General features: G+C 39.6%; 1 protein-coding gene across 1 annotated transcript in view; it reads right to left on the bottom strand.

Moving 5' to 3' along the window:
- BPNT2 (3'(2'), 5'-bisphosphate nucleotidase 2) overlaps window positions 1-15,434 on the bottom strand; it is a 30,276-nt gene extending 14,842 nt beyond the window's left edge. Inside the window, exon 1 of the mRNA XM_080802047.1 lies at window positions 14,773-15,434. Within this exon, the coding sequence (XP_080658173.1) occupies window positions 14,773-15,162 (390 nt within the window). The 5' untranslated portion in view covers window positions 15,163-15,434. The remainder of the gene's footprint in view (window positions 1-14,772) is intronic.
- Between the last annotated feature and the right edge of the window lie 1,099 nt (window positions 15,435-16,533).

The raw sequence follows: 16,533 nt of genomic DNA, 5'->3' as shown, positions 1-16,533 counted from the left end.
TTTAATATGGTGTACAATAAGCATCCAATCCATCCATTCACTTATTTCTTCACTGATTCTGCAAATGTTTACTGATTGCCTACCACATGCTAGTTCTAAGGCCTGATGTATAAAAGTGATCAGTTTGAGACAAAACTCTCTGCCCTTGTGGAGCTTAGTAGAAATTCTAGAAAGGAAGATAAACAATAAACAAGATACATAAGTAAAATGTGATATGCTGAATAGTGACAACAAGAAGACATAAAATGTAGCAGGGAAGAAGTATGTTGTAGGACAGTAGAAGAATGGTTATTCTTTAATAAGATAGGGTGCCTGGTATTATTCATACTAACTAGCCAAAAATTAGAAACTACCTAATGCCCATCAGCTGATGAATGGATAGACAAAACGTGGTACATCCATACAATGAAATGTTATCCAGCCAAAAAAGAAATGAAGTACTATTCATACTATAGGACTGAGGAACCCCCAAAACATTATGCTAAGTGAAATAAGCAAGAAACAAGAGATCACATACTGGATGATTCCATTTACGTGAAATGTCTGTAAAAGGCACATCTACAGAGTCAAGATATCAGCGGTTGCCTGGGGTAAGGGTAGGAACAGAGATTAACAGTAAACGAGCACAGGTTAATTATTAGGGTGATAAAAATGTTCTAAAACTGATTAATGACAAAAGTTGTACACTTTGGCAAATCGAAAAACTACTGAAATGGACAGCTGCCAGGGGCAAATTATATATGCAAAATATGCTGCAATAAAGCTGCTGTTTGTTTTCAAAGATAGGGTAGCTAAGGAAAAGGTGGTATTAGAATGACAATTTAAAGGAAGTGGGCCTAGCAGGCATCTCACCTTCCAGCCCATGGTGTAAAAACTCAAAGGCCCTGCGGTGGGAGTGTGCCTGGTATATTCAGGAGCAAGCAAGGAGTAAAGTATGGCTAGAGCAGGGGCACTTGGGTGGCTCAGACAGTTAAGTATCTGCCTTCAGCTCAGATAATCTCTAGGTCCTGGGATCGAGCCCCAAGCTGGGCTTCCAGCTCAGCAGGCAATCTGCTTTTCCCTCTATCTCTCTTCCTGCTTGTGCTTTCTCTCTCAAATAAATAAATAATATCTTAAAAAAAAAAAAAAAAAAAGATATGGCTAGAGCAGAGTAAGCCAAGAAGAAAGGAAATGGATGGAGATGAGGTTTGACAATAATGGAAACTGGATGGTGTAAGGACCATGCAGACATGACACAGAGTAAGCTGCCCTCCATTGTAACCTCTATGAACAATGCACAGAGCATCCTGCAGAAACTTAAAGGAGGGTGGCCTGTGTAGGGAGGTACAGAGATAGAAAGAAGTGAAATCATAACATGCAACTGATGACTGAGAAAACCCAAAAGAATCTGTAGATAAACTACAGAATAACAGAATGTAGCAAAGTCTATAGATACAAGATCAATATTTAACAATCAATTGCATTTTTTATATACCAGCAACAAATATTAAAAGTACTTAACATAAAAACGGAAGCTTTTAAAACTAACAAAAAAAGTAAACTATCCAGACTTAAAACTACTAAGATGTGCAAAAGCACTATGGAGAAAATTAAGCTGTATGAAAAAACATTAAGGAGTTACAAATGGTAAGGATGTCAATTCTCCCATCAGTAAATCTATAAATTTAATGAAAACTCCAATCAAAATCCCTATAAGTTGTCTTTTTTTTTAAACCCCTTCTTGGAAAAAGAGCAAGCCATTTTGGTGAAAGGAAGGAAGGAAAAAAACAAAGAATTAACATGGTGGGATGACTTTCCTGACCAAATATCAGGACTTACTTTAATGTTAGAATAATTAAGACTGTGGCACTGGTGATATATTTGGCTTTTCCCCAAAGCTTCACTGAGAAAGCTACACATATATACATATGTGTATATATATATTCACACACACACATGTTAAGTGTACAGTGTGATGATTTGATATATTCGCATACACGTTAAGTATACAGTGTGATGATTTGATATATGTATATACTACAAAATGATTACCAGAATCAAGTTAATTAATGCATCTATCACTTACTTTTTTCTTTTGTGGTGAGAACAGTTAAGATCTACTCTTGAAGCAAATTTCAAGTACACGATACAGCATTAACCATAGCAATCTGACTGTATATCCGATGCTCAGAACTTATCTTATTTATAACTAAAAGTAATACCCTTAGACCAACATCCCCTCCATTCCCTAGACTCTGGCAATCACCATTCTAATCACTGTTTCTATGAGCTCAACATTTTTTTTTAGCTTCCACATACTAGTGATACCACGCAGAACTTTCTCTGTGTGGCTTATGGTTTCAGGTGGTATATTTAAATCTTTTGAGAATTTTTTTTTAAGATTTTATTTATTTGACAGAGAGAACGAGAGAGGGAATACAAGCAGGGGGAGTGGGAGAGGGAGAAGCAGACTTCCTGCCAAGCGGGGAGCCTAAGTGACCTGAGCCAAAGGCAGAAGCTTAAGGACTTGAGCCACCCAGGCACTCCTCTTGTGCATTTTGAGTTAGTTTCTGTTGAGTGGTGTAAGATAGGGATCCAGTTTTATTCTTTTGGATATAACCAGCTTTCCCAGCACCTTTATTGAGAAAACTATCTTTTTCCTGTGGTATGTTCTTGATGCCTTGTCAAATATTAGTTAAATGTGTATGTGTGGATTTAGTCTATATTCCTTTGGTCTAAGCATATGTTTTATGCCACTATCATACTGTTTTGATTAAAGTAGCTTTGTAATATAATTTTAAATCAGGAAATGTGATGCTTCCAGCTTTGTCTTTCTTGCATAAAATTGCTTCAGCTACTTGGGTCTTTTGTGGTTCTGTGTGAATTTTGTATTATTTATTCTATTTCACTGAAAACTGACATTGGAATTTTGATAGGGATTGCACTAAATGTGTCGATTGCTTTCAGCAGTATGGACAATTTAACAATACTAATTTTTCTAATCCAAGACATGCAACACCTTTCCATTTTTCGTGTCTTCTTCAACTATTTTTACCAATGACAGAGTTTTCAGATCTTTCACGTCCCTGGTTAAATTTATTCTTCAGAATTTTATTGTTTTTGATCCTATTATAAATGGAATTGTTTTCTTAATTCCTCTCTCAAATAGTTCATTGTTGTTAGTTCACAGAAATAAAATGGTTTTTGTTTGGGTGCCTGGGTGGCTCAGTTAGTTGGGCAACTGCGTTCAGTTCAGGTCATGATCCTGGAGTCGAGTCCCTGCTTCTCCCTCTGACCTTCACCCTCTTGTGCTCTCTCTCTAAATCTGTAAAATCTTAAAAAGAAAAAAAAAAATGTTGTTTGTTTGTTGATTTTGTATCCTATAACTTTAGTTCTAATAGTATTTTGCTAAAAATTTTAGTTTTCTATATGTAAAATCATGTCATCTGCACACAGATAATTTTATTTCTTCTTTTCTGATTTGGATAAATTTTATTTTTTTTACTTACCTAGCTCCAGCTAGGACTTCCAATATTATGTTGAATTAAAAAGTACTAAGAGTGGGTATCCTTGTCTTCCTAATGATGTTAGAAGAAAAGCTTTCAGATTTTCATGAATGGGTCTCATGTTAGCTGTGAGCTTGTCATATATCACCTTTATTATGTTGAGGTATATTTCTTCTATACCTAATTTGTTGAGTTTTTATCATGAAAAAAATTTTGAATTTTGTCAAGTGCTTTTTATATTTATCTTTTTATTTTTATAGTGAGATAATCATGTGTTCTTTATCTTTCATTCTGCTAAGGTGGTATATATCACATTGACTGATTTGCATATATGGAAACCATCCTTCATCCCAGGGATAAATCCCACTTGATCACGGTGTTTGATTCTTTTAACGTCTGTTGAATTATTTTGCTAGGACTTTGAGGATTTTTGCATGTTATGTGCATGAGGAATAATAGCCTGTGATTTTCTTTTCTTATAGTATCCTGCATAGCTTTGGTATCAGGGTAATGTTGCCTTCATAAAGTGAGTTTGGAAGTGTTCCATCCTCTTCAATTTGGGGGAAGAATTTGAAAAGGATTGGTATTATTTTTCCTTTAAATGTTTAGTAGACCAGTGAAGACATCTCATTCTGGGATTTTCTTTACCAGGAAGTTTCATTAATGATTCAATCTCCTTACAGGTCAGTTCAGGTATTCTATTTCTTCATGAATCAGTCTTAGTAGGTAGCATGTTTCTAAGAATTGATCCATTTCTTCTAGATTATCCAATCCGTTGGCCTATCATTGTTAATAGTAGTCTCTCATGATCATTTGTATTTGCAGTATCAGGTATAATGTTTATGCTTTCATTTATGAATTTTATTTTTAGAGAAAGAGTAAGAGAAGGAGGGTAGTAAAGGGAGAGAATCATAAGCAGGCTCTGAGCTGAGTGCAGAACTCAATCTCACGACCCTGAGATCATAATGTGAGCCAAAATCAAGAGCTGGACACTTAACCAACTGAGCCACCCAGGTGTCCCTTTTTTGTTAATTTCAAGATTTTTTTTTATTTCCCTTTTGATTTCTTCTTGAACCCATTGATTGTTCAAGGGCACACTGTTATAATTTTCATAGGTCTGTGCATCTTCCAGCTTTTGTCCTGTCATTGACACCACCGTGGTCAAAAAAGACCTACGATTATAATTTTAATCTTCAATTTGTTAGGACTCGTTTTCTGCCTTCCACGTTATCTACCCCGGAAAGTACTCCATATGAGCTTGAGAAGAATGTGTATTCTGCTACTGTTGGATGAAATAGGCTATACATTTCTGACAGTGCCTGTACCAGTGTGAAAAGTAGTGCAAGTTTATTATTTCCTTATTGATGATCTATCCAGATGATCTATCCATTGATGAAAGTGAGGTACTGAAGTCTCTATTATTATTGCACTGCTATCTGTTTCTGTACCTAGATCTATAATATGTGCTCGATATATTCAGTGTTCTGATGTTGGGTGCTTATGTATTTACAATTATTATATCTTCCTGATAAACTGACCCTTTTATCATTACATAAATTCTTCTTTGCCCCTTGTTAGAGTTTTTTTACTTAAAGTCTATTCTGTCTGATAACAGTATAGCTATCCCATTCTCTTTGGGTTTCCATTTGCATGGAGTATTTTTTTTTCTACCCCTTCACTCTGATCCTATGTGTGCCTTTAAAGCTGAAGTGTTTCTCTTATTGGTGGCATATATTTGGGTTTTTTCTCTTTTTTTTTAATCCATTCACCTGGTCTGCTTTTTGACTGGAGAATTTAGTTCATCTACATTTCAAATAATTAGTAAGTGTGGATTTACTAATGCCATCCTGTTAATTGCTTCCTGGTTTTTTGTGGCTTCTTTGTTCCTTTCTTACTCTCAAAATGTCTTCCTTTCTGATATGATTATTTTCCATGGTGGTATCCTTTGTCTATCAGAGGTTTTTGTCTTGTGGTTATCATGAGACTTATGTAACATATCTTGTAGTTATAACAGTCTATTTTAAGTTGATAACAACTTTGATTGCATATGAACTCTTCCCTCTTTCACTCCTTCTACAACATGTTTTTAATGTTACATCTTTTTATATTCTCTGTTAACAAATTTTTGTAGCTATAGTTTCAAAAAAATACTCATCTTTTAACTTTTATATTAAAGTTAAATGATTTACATACCACTATTACATTAGAAAATTCTGAATTTCATTATATACTCATTTTTTATATTACTATTTAGCATCCTTTCATTTCAACTTGAAGGACTCCCTTTAACATTTCTTGTAAGGCAGATCTAGTGGTGATGCATTTATTTATCTGGGAAAGTCTATCTTTTCTGCATTTCTAAGGACAGAGTGCTATAAGGTAAAGTATTCTCAGTTGGCAGGTTTTTTTGTTTTTGTTTTTCTTTCAGCACTCCAAATATATCCTACTCTCTTTTGGCCTATAGGGTTTCTGATGAAATATTTGCTGATAGCTTTATGGGGGTTCCCTTCTATCAGATGAGTTTCTTTTCTACTGCTTTCAAAATTCTTTGGTTTTTAACAGTTTTATTATAATGTATCTCAATAAGTCCTTTCCGAGTTGAATTTGTGGATTTTTGAGTTTCACGCAGCTAGATGTGCCTATATCGCCCCTCATTTGGGAAGTTTTCAGCCACCATTTCTTTAAATAAACTTTCTGCCTTTTCTCTCTCCTTCTCTGGGACTCCTGAAATGTAAATAGTTACACTTGATGGTGCCCCATAATGCATACAGGCTTTCTTTACTTGTTTTATTTATTTTCTTTTTTCTCTGTTGACTGCATGATTTCAAATGATCTGTTTCTGAGTTCGTGGATTCTTTCTTCTGCTTGATCAAGTCTTCTGCTGATTCCTGCATTTTTATTTCTTGTATTCTTCAGCTCTAAATTTCTAGCAGCTTTTTAAACTTCTCTGTTTTATCTCTTTTCGTTCATGTATTGTTTTCCTGATTTCTTTGAGTTGTCTGTGTTTTCTTAAGCTCACTGAACTTCCCTAAAACAATTATTCTGAATTCTTTGACAGACAATTTGTAGATCTCTATTTTGGGGGGAGCAGTTATTAAGAAATTATGTTCCTTTGGCAATGTTTTATTTCCTTAATTTTTCTGTACTCGAAGTTTTGCATTGCTGTCTTCTGAAGGAGTTATCTCCTCCACCCTTTCCTGACTGGCTTTGGGAGACAGCTATCTCACCTTGAGTCTGATGTGGAATTTGGAGGCTTTCTCTGACCTCTTCTGTAGATGTACCTTCTCCACACTTTCTGTTCCCTCCTGGAGGGCATTCTTAAGATTATATGCTTTGTCTCAATTCCACAAAGGCCAGACCAGGTGCTGAAAGTCACCCATTTGTTTTCTCTAGGATGGTACCCTGCAATACTCAAGTTTGTGAGCCTTTCCCCAATTGCGCAGTTATGCCAGTTTTTTGCACTTGTTTGCTAGCCATTTGCAAAGGCTCAGTCTCACCATCTACAGGAGCACACGCTAAAATAAGGCCAATGTGGTGAGTGGGGTGGGTCTGCACAAGGTATACAAAGTGTTGAGGCTGACTGTGAGCCAGCTGTGAGGATCTGAGGGTGAGGAGTCCACAGTGGCTTGTGGGCAGCCTTCCTGTTAGGTATCTATGAAGAGATTCCTAACAACACTTTGGAGTTTGAGTCCTGGTTTATGTGCTCCCACAGCCTCTCCCAACCCCACAGCCTTACAGATCACTCTAGTAATGTAGGTGAGAAGAGACAGAAGTGGTTCTTGGGCGGTGTCCTGCTTGGCTGGAAAAGCCGGGTACTCACTCAGACTCCTGTGGGTACAACTGCAGGCTGTAGGGGTCTCTCCTGGCACTGACCTTGATGGAGAGGTGATGCAAGCTAAGTGAAAATGTTCCTCTTATTTGCATCAATGCACCTATTCTCAAGTTTTGTTTTGTTTTTTTTTTTTTTTGGCCCCAATGATGTGCTCGAACTTCTCTGCTGGACTTCCAGACTCCTACAACGGAACTCTTGTCTGTGAATGACTACCAAAATCAATGTCCTGTGAGGGAATGACAGTAGAGAACTCCTTTTGTACCATCTTGCAGACATCAAGTTAAAGTATTTTGGATTTAAAGCCCATACATTTAGTAATACTACAATGCTAGGCTATGTCAGATGAATGAATCTAAGAGTAACACCATGCAAACACCACAGAATAAACTTAAACAACAAATGTGACTCCCAGAAACAACAAAGTAGTTCACCAACTACAAACCCCTGTAGTTTACAAAAATGGCAATGCCAAGTCTAGGAAGCAACTACTGTGCCTTATGATTTAAGATTTTTGCCTAAAGTTCAAGTCAGCTTCTCCATATCCTTTCAATGTAGAATGACCTGACAAATTATAGAAGTGTATTTGAAAACATCTCTCCTGAGAAACGAATGAAGCAAGAGAACAAAAACATCAGCACAATGTCCTCATCTGCTTTTGCACAACTGCTATTGGTAACCTGCCACTACCATTACACACCTACAAATTGAATAAATCCACTTTCCGCCACTGTAAAGAGCCTTACACACAGCTGGTAAGATCACAAGCAGTAAATCTATCCCAATTCTTTTCCACATTTCACTAGCCAGTAAGTCCTGGAAATTCTACCTCCCAATTTCAAATAAATGAAATTATGTATTCCAAACAAATCTCAATTTAAACCACCATCTAGCTCTCACTTCGATTTCTCAAATAGCCTTCAATTGCTCTGGTCTCCTACAATGCATTCACTGATTCGTTCATTCATTCAACAACTATTAATGACCATATATTCTAAACTGTTTGGGGCACTAGGATAAAATAATGAACAAAATGGACAAAATCATTGCCTTAACGGAGCTTCCCTTTGCAACTCAGCAACCTGTCATCTTCCTAAATAAGAGTATTGTCACTCCCTGCTTAAAACTTGCCAATGGTTTTTCATTACACAGAAATAAAATCCAAACTCCTTACCATCATCTACAAAGTAAGGCATGGATGATTTGGCCCCAGTAACCTTTCTTTACTTGCACCCTTATTTCCTACACTCCAGCCTTGTCTTTTCTGGTCCCTTGGCCTCAGGGCCTTTGTACTTGTACTCTCCTGCTCATATACACTTTTCCCAAATCTCTTCATGATGGTCTGCTTCTTATCATTCAGATCTCAGTTCAAATCACAGAGCCTTACAATGGCCTGACCTGACCATCACGGCTAAAGCAGAAGCCCCCACTCACTCTTCTGACATGGTCTTATTTTTCTTCTTCAAAACCCTTATCAGTATCTGAAATCAGTTTATTTGTTCATATGTGTACCATCTATTCTGACCCACCAGAACTTAAGTTTTATGAGTTCAAGGACATAATTTCCTTCATACTGTAGCCGCATCCTGCTGCCGAAGCCAGTGTCTGGCATAGTAGGTGTTGAATAAATACTTCTCATTGACAACATTATTCTTTGCCATTGTACTTTCATTTCTTCCCCATAACCATTTCCATTCAGTCTTCTCCCTCGCTCATTGGTACTACCTTGAGGACTGTCTCAGTCCTCAAGAGGGAACTGAATAGGAAATCAAGACTTCAAAACACAATCAATGCTATTCATATGAAAGTTCAGTTACTTTGGGGTTGAAGAGGCTTTTGGTTAATGCTTAAGAAGGTACCAACTATTGCATTTCTCCATAAATCATAACATCATAAAAAGTTCTCAGATATGGTACCTCGCACTGTGCCTATCACACAGCAGGCATTCAATAAGTATTTTCTAAATGGATATCTTCTTCCACCTTTTAGAAGCTTTTTACTATCAACACCATCTTTCACACATATACCTATAAATAAACATGTTCTAGTTTCTCGTATCTTAAAAACACCACCAAAAAAATTCATAGAAACTTCTCTTAGTTTCATATAAGACCCCAGCCAAGCTCTGTAGAAGTCCAATTTCTTAAAAGCCTTGTCTTTTACTATCTCCATTTTTCCTTATCCCATCTTTTTCAATTTTGCTCCCTTTCCATCAAGCCACCAAGCAAGCTCTTAAAAAGTTCACCAATGACCATTCACCATGCAGAACCATCACTAAGAGTTTGTTCTGTCATTGCCAGCTCCTCAATTTATTGGGAATGTGACTCATCTAGGCTAGTCACCTAATCTTCCTGAGCTGCTAAAGTGGATGATAAATCTATCTTCCTACTGGGTTCTATGGCTGAATTAATGAAATAGAATAGGTAAAACAAACAAGCTTAACATTGTGCTTAACAAAGAGTAAGCATTTAGTAAATGCTGGCTGCTATTATTATTAAGTGATTATTTTCCTTCTTTGTTACCTTTGGCCTTAGGCCCTTGATCTTCCCCTCTCACGCTATATTCTTTCCATAAGCAATCCTGTTCCAAATAATATCACAACGATGACTCACAAATTTGTATTTCAAATTCAGATGTCTCTTCAGTACTTCAGAGCCATTTATTAAAATATCTCCTTAACATGTCCCCTTGGCCATATCAAAGACAACTCTTAACTTCATAAGTCTAAGATGGCACTCATAATCTGCCCCCTTGGACATGTCATCCCTCACTCTTCATCTCCAGCATAACACCAATTGTGAAAGCCAGATATAGGATACACTCTTGTTACATTCTTAGAAATTCTCTCATCTCTTTCCAATTCTATCTTCTCTACAAACATAGCCCCAATTTAAAATGTAGAATGTCTCTCTTGAAAAAACCTCCTAACTGGTTTCTTCCCTCCAAACGATTCTCCAAGCATCAACTCTGAGGCCTTCTAATAATTCAAAATACTGTGGGTTAGTTAAAAATACACTGTAGTTATACCTCCTTTACTGACTTATATATAGAATTAAACAGACCTGAGATGATTCTCAGACCATTAAATGAATGTCTCTATAGGCCTAAAATTATTTTCTAGCTATCTAAAGTTTAGTAAATTATTTAGCCTTTCCAAGCCTCAATTTCTGTAGCTGCAGAATGGAAGCAATGGTACTTGACTTCCTATACTGTTGTCAAGAGTACCTCAATAATGGGAATAAAAAGTTTAAAAGCTTAATTCAGTGCTTGCTACTGAGAACTAAATAAATGTTAGCTAGTAAACCAAGCTGAGTGTAATGTTCCCACTGCCTGAGTTCTGGTCCTCGTCTCTTGCACAGCCTATTTTAACATACCCCAACTGGTCTCAACCACCTCCAAATACCCACAGACAAAAGCATATTGTAGGCTTTCAGAAAAGTCAGGTAAATCTGGTCTTCTTTAGTACTTTAGGATTAAACTAAAGATCACGTTCAAACTTCTTTGAGTTTGGCATATGATCCAGCCCGTTTACCTTCCTAATTTCTTCCACAGTCATTTCCCCCAATGTGCATCGGATTCAGGCCTATCAGCATACTTGAATTTACTATACTACCACCTCTATTGGGCCAGCTCCTTTCAACTTGGGTTTTTTTCTGTCTGCAATGCTTATGGCTATACTAATATCAAATTACTAGTTATCTGGAATTTACAGAAGAGGAAAACTACAGCTCAAAGAAGTGAGAAGTGAAATGACTGGCCAGGATCACATAGGTGGGTGACTAGACAAGACATCAAGGCAAGTGGTTCCCCTTTTTTTTTTTTAGAAATTTATTTATTCATTTGAGAGACAGAGAGAGAGAGTACTAACGCACACAAGCAGGGGGAGTGGCAGGCAGAGGGAGAGAGAGCAGCAGACTCCCCACTGAGCAGGGAGCCCTATACAGAGCTCAGGGTGATGCTCCATCTCAGGACCCTGGGATCATGACCTGAGCTGAAGGAAGCCATTTAACTGACTGAGCCACCCAGGTACCCCTCAAGGCAAGTGTTCTAGCACAACATTAGCACTTCTCAGACTTTTCCTATGAGCACTCCTGTTGAGAGAAAAGTTTAACTTCCATCCTAGAGGTCAAGGAAGGCCTACACCCAAGACTCTGAAGAGCAAAATGAATCATTTTCAAAGTTAAAAGCTTTAAATAAGTTGAGGATATAGAGGCTCTCACAGTTAGAGCTCCCTGTGTGTTAAATTGAAACTACAAATCCAAGTTTGTCTGTTCTGTGGCTATAAATTCATTCCACAAACCTATCGTCAGCCTTCATTTTCATCACTATTCAGAAGGATGTAATTAAAGACAGTATCATACAAATGGCTGCAGTTACTATTACTTTCTTAAAATAAAATCAAGCATAGCCAGAGTGTTTAGGAAGAGGAAAAAGACTGCCCTGAGGGCTCTCCCAAGATCCCTAATGTAAGAAAGGCTTAAGACAAAAGGAAATCCAGGGATCCTACGCCAAACCTGAGTTTTCTTAGGATAACACACTTCTGCAGAGTAGGGCTTCTCAACCAGGGCACCAACTGAAAACTTAGGCCAGATCATTCTTTGCTATGGAGAGCTGTCACGTGCGTTGTGGGCCAGTTACCATCTACCTACTAGATGCCAATAGCATTCCACCCCAATTTGTGACAAACAAAAATCTCTAGACTTTGCCAAATGTCTCTCGAGGGCAAAACCACACCCATTTGAGTACTCTAGAGTGTACTCAGATATACACCTGGTATAACCTTGTTCTGAGAAGTAAACATCAGGAGAATTCAAGACTGATTCTTGATTCTAGACAGGAAAATCGTGAGAGAAAATAAGAGACCTCTCCCTATTTGCACAGGACACCAGGATAAAAGAAGAAAGTATTTGTGGCTTCTCAATGCTAATTTGCCATAAGGAAGTAAACTGAGTGGGATTTGACTTAAATTCCTTATAAAAAAAAAAATCCAGGTGAGGCTTCAAAAACAACGGGACACTTAAGACTGTATTCTGGGTGCTGCAGGAGAGGAAAGAAAAGAATCCAGGGCTGAGTTTCTACTTAGATGACAGTATTTGGTCTCTAGTTTAACGACATAGTGATAAAAGGAGGCAGCTCAACATGACACTACCCTACTTTGATACTGTATAAATGAACATAACCTCCTTTACCCCGGCAAAAGTCCAACACTAAAAATATACATGTGAACATTCAGTCACAAGAAAACAAAAAGTTATTTTACATAAAGGCAGAGCCTTCAACATCTGCAATACTGGAAGCCTAGCTTTTATGTTTAATAAAATGCAGCTCACTACCCTTGGCAGCTATTCCCATAGCATTTGCTAATAAGTGAGAAAACAAAGCAGAATCCTGTGGAAGTTAACCAAAGCAAAAGGTTTGGTAGGGGTGGGGTGGAGTTCACATGTGAATACACACGCACATACTTCCATGTTTTTGGTATTTAAGACTATTTTGTCTTTATCCTTAAAAAAAGAAATTCAACTCTACTTCGTATATTTTATTATTATTGCTTTTAATCTTCCACAATTTGATGTTTTCCCAGGAAATTTACCATAAATTTTAAGTAGCCTCCTAAAGATCTAGCTAAAATGAAGAATTAAGAGAGTTCACATAAACTACACTGTCAAGAGCCTCAGATTTCCCATCCGTAAACTGGCATAAATGAAATTTACTTCTTAAAAGTTGCTGTGGCGAGGGCACCTTGGTGGCTGTTAAGCAGCTGCCTTCAGCCCAGGTCATGATCCCAGGATCCTGGGATAGAGTTCCACATGGGGCTCCCTGCTCTGCGGGAGGCCTACTGTTCCCCATGCTTGTGCTTGCTCTCTCTCTCCCTTGTTCTCCCTGGGTCAAATAAATAAGTAAAATCTTAAAAAAAAAATAAAAAAAAAATTGCTGTGGCGATCAAATGAAATCCTGTGTGGCCACTATCTGGGGGCCTAAAATACACTCAAGAAATGGTTACCATTTCTACTGTTATAACTATTCTACATCAACTTCTCTGAAACTCCTGTTTCTTCCACAAACTCTGAAGAGAAGAACACGTGTTTTGGAGAAAGAATATATTTTAGAAGCACATCTTACATCTATTAAAACATAAGGTAAGTATTTGTGTTGATAAAGATTTGTGATGATAAAGTAGGCTAGGGCAAAGAAAAATAAATGTTTGGTGTTTTGTTTGAGAATCCTCCCGTCAAATACACCTGACTGCCAGCAGCTCACGATATGAAGCCAATGTTCCTTCCCCTGCAAAAAAATTTTTAAGAAAAAAAAAAAAAAATGACAGAAAGAGGACAAAGGAGAAACAAAGCAATAATATGACAGACCAGAGGAAGGGTTACACAAGATAAGTAAATTCTACAATGGGAATATTCTCCTAACTCTTCCAAGAACAACAGTAAGAGGTCAGATGCCTTCCAAAGAAGCTGGGGTTTAGATTTCACTGTTTATCTAATTAATAGAATACCAATGGAAACAATTTTTCTTCCCAGCAGCCAAAATCTACTATTAGGTGAGTTAAGACATACACTTACAAAGTATTGCTACACTATGCTAAGTTCTTCCTCCAGAATTATGTTTTTTAAAATTTTATTCATTCAACAGCAGCTCCACAAAAATGAATTTTAGAAGTATTAGTAACAAAATTCAAAATTCTGAATTTACCTAAGAAAATGTCAATTCCTTCCCCCAGAAATCTATCCAAATAAAAGTCAAAGGTTCTTCAATTCTCTTTATCTGGAGATAATAACCGGGTAGACAGCTGAAATGAAGTTGCTGGGAAACATACTTCCATACACCCCTTTAAAGAGCCCCCAGAGTACATGCCATTAAGAGATCACTCCACAGCTGAAGTGTATCATGAGCATACCCCCAACAAATGCCCTGCACATTAACAGCTCTGCAACAAGACTTCTACGGTTTTTAGCCCTCAATTAGCTCCTGGTTGGTCCGGCAAAAACATGTATTCTATAGTCACAACCCTTTCAACAATTACATCAAGGAAGGCTACATGGCCATGGGGGTTCTAGTCTAACTTCCTTCATTTTAGAAAAGGGCCTGCAGTGAGGAATGAAGTTAACTTTCACAGCCTTTTGATATCAAGGCCCACCCAGAACTGAGAGCTCCAGCTTTCAGGTACAAAGCACGTACACATACCCCGGGAGGGGCCAAGAAGGGTAAGGCCTCTGAGTCAGACTACCTGCAACCTCACCCATCTCACCTGCCAACTGTTTGTACGACCTTGAGCACCTACACTTCGCGTCTCAGTTTCCACGTCTGCAAAATGAGAGTCAGGACCCCACGCCCCGGGGCCGTCGGAGGAGTCAAGGCGCCGGGACGCGCTCCGAGGCTCCCCGGCTCCCGGACCTGGGCGGGCGCCGCCGCCCATCCGCTTCCAGCGCTCCAGGCACTCGTGGCACCCACCTGCACATTAGGGAAGGCGGTCTTAAGCAGGTAGAACATCTTGCGGTTGGACAGCACGTCCCCGCTGGTCATCTTGTCCTCGGCTCCCTCGCGCGTCTTCCCCTTGGACTTCTCGTGGAGGACGTTGCTCTCGCGGACGCGCCTCACCTCGTCGCCGCCGCGAACAGCGGCCAACACCGACACGGCCAGCATCTCGCGGAGGTCCACCGTGCCCCCATCGGCTGCGGCTGCGGGCCCCGCCGCCCCGCCGCCGCCCGGCTCGCCGCCCAGGCCGAAGAGGCTGAAGCGGCCGGCCAGAAAGCCCGAGTACAGATGGTAAAGTACGCCGAGCCCCAGCAGGCAGAACACGGCCACCCCCAGCGGGGACAGGCGGATGCCCATAGGGGCCATGGCGCGGGAGGTCGGCGCTCGGGGCGGTGGCCCTCACAGGCCTCCCCGCGCCCGCCGCCGCCGCCGCGTTCCCGGGCCGGGCGCCGCGCGTCCTACACCGGCGTCCGCTCGCCGGCGCCCGCGCGCCCCATCGCTCCCTTCCGGGAAAGGCCGAGCCGCGCCGATTAGCCCACCGTTGACGTGCCGCGCGCCTAACTATCCCGGGCAGCGCGGTCCCGGGTCCTCAGCCGGGCAGCGGGTCTCACTTCCACGTTAGCCAACGGCTGCGAGGTGAAAGGGGAGCGTGGGTGTGTATCCGGGTTACGCGAGGGGGCGGGTCGGGGCGGGGCAATGTAGGCTCCGCCCTCGGGGCGGGGTGACCCTGGGGGCGGGATGGCGGTCTACCAGCTCAGGGAGCCGCTGGATTGCTCCTCGTCCTTTAGTCCCGTTGGAGCAATGTTTGAGTTTTCGAATCACTCCTGCGTGTGACGGGACAATTTTCCATGGAGGGAAGGTGCTGAGTGCCTTGCGCAAATTTGAATTAAATCTCTCTTCGAACGAAGATGTATGGCTGACATGAGGTCTAGTCTTTAGTTTTAGAGTTCCCATCGCTCTCAGATTATTGGCGAACAGAGGAAATTACAAGCCATTTTCAGAGAGATCGGTATGCTTTTTTCTCTGGCGCTCATGGAGACAGAGCCTGTAGCTTTAAATCGCTTCTCTGCCCTGGGAGAGGTGGGCAGTGACCAGTAGTGGAGAATTTTACTTGGCTCTTTAGTGTATTTTGGTCTCTCTGTGGTTATCTAAACGTGTGTACATTTACAACTGTATGTTTATATAGATTTTTCTCTATACCTCCATCTGCCAGAATAAACCATCCTTTATGCAGCTGAAAAACATGGCTTGATTCTGGACTTACGTATGAAAGAAAATGCCTGGGGCTTCTCTCCTTTCCAAGGATACTTTATACATACCTTTCTTCCAGAGGTCCAGATGGAAGAGGAAAGGTCTGAGAAAGCCCACTTGATGTAAAGATTATTACAGGATGGTCAGTCAATCTAGAATATGTAAACTTTGAGTCAGTATAGGCCCTCCAAATGTATTTGGAGAAGGCTTTAACAGATGTAACTGCCTTGTATGCCACTTACCTTAGCAGTCATAGTTAATACTTACTAAATTTTAATAAGTATTATAATAAGCATTAATAAATTCCTCTTCCATCTCATAAATGAATATTAGGATGTGCAGTATCACTCTCAGGTATTAGAACAGTTATATAAAATCAACTTAAAATGCAGTCTATTTTACAGTTCATAGGCAAAAGTCATTGGTTTTAAGTGGGCTTTAATAAACATTAATGATCTTAAAAGCTGGAAATATACGAAATGGATT

Source organism: Martes martes (assembly GCF_963455335.1).
Source record: "Martes martes genome assembly, chromosome: 4".
In the NCBI taxonomy this organism is placed as follows: domain Eukaryota; kingdom Metazoa; phylum Chordata; class Mammalia; order Carnivora; family Mustelidae; genus Martes; species Martes martes.
Note: the sequence above shows the minus strand (reverse complement) of the source record. Positions and strands in the feature narration are given on the sequence as shown.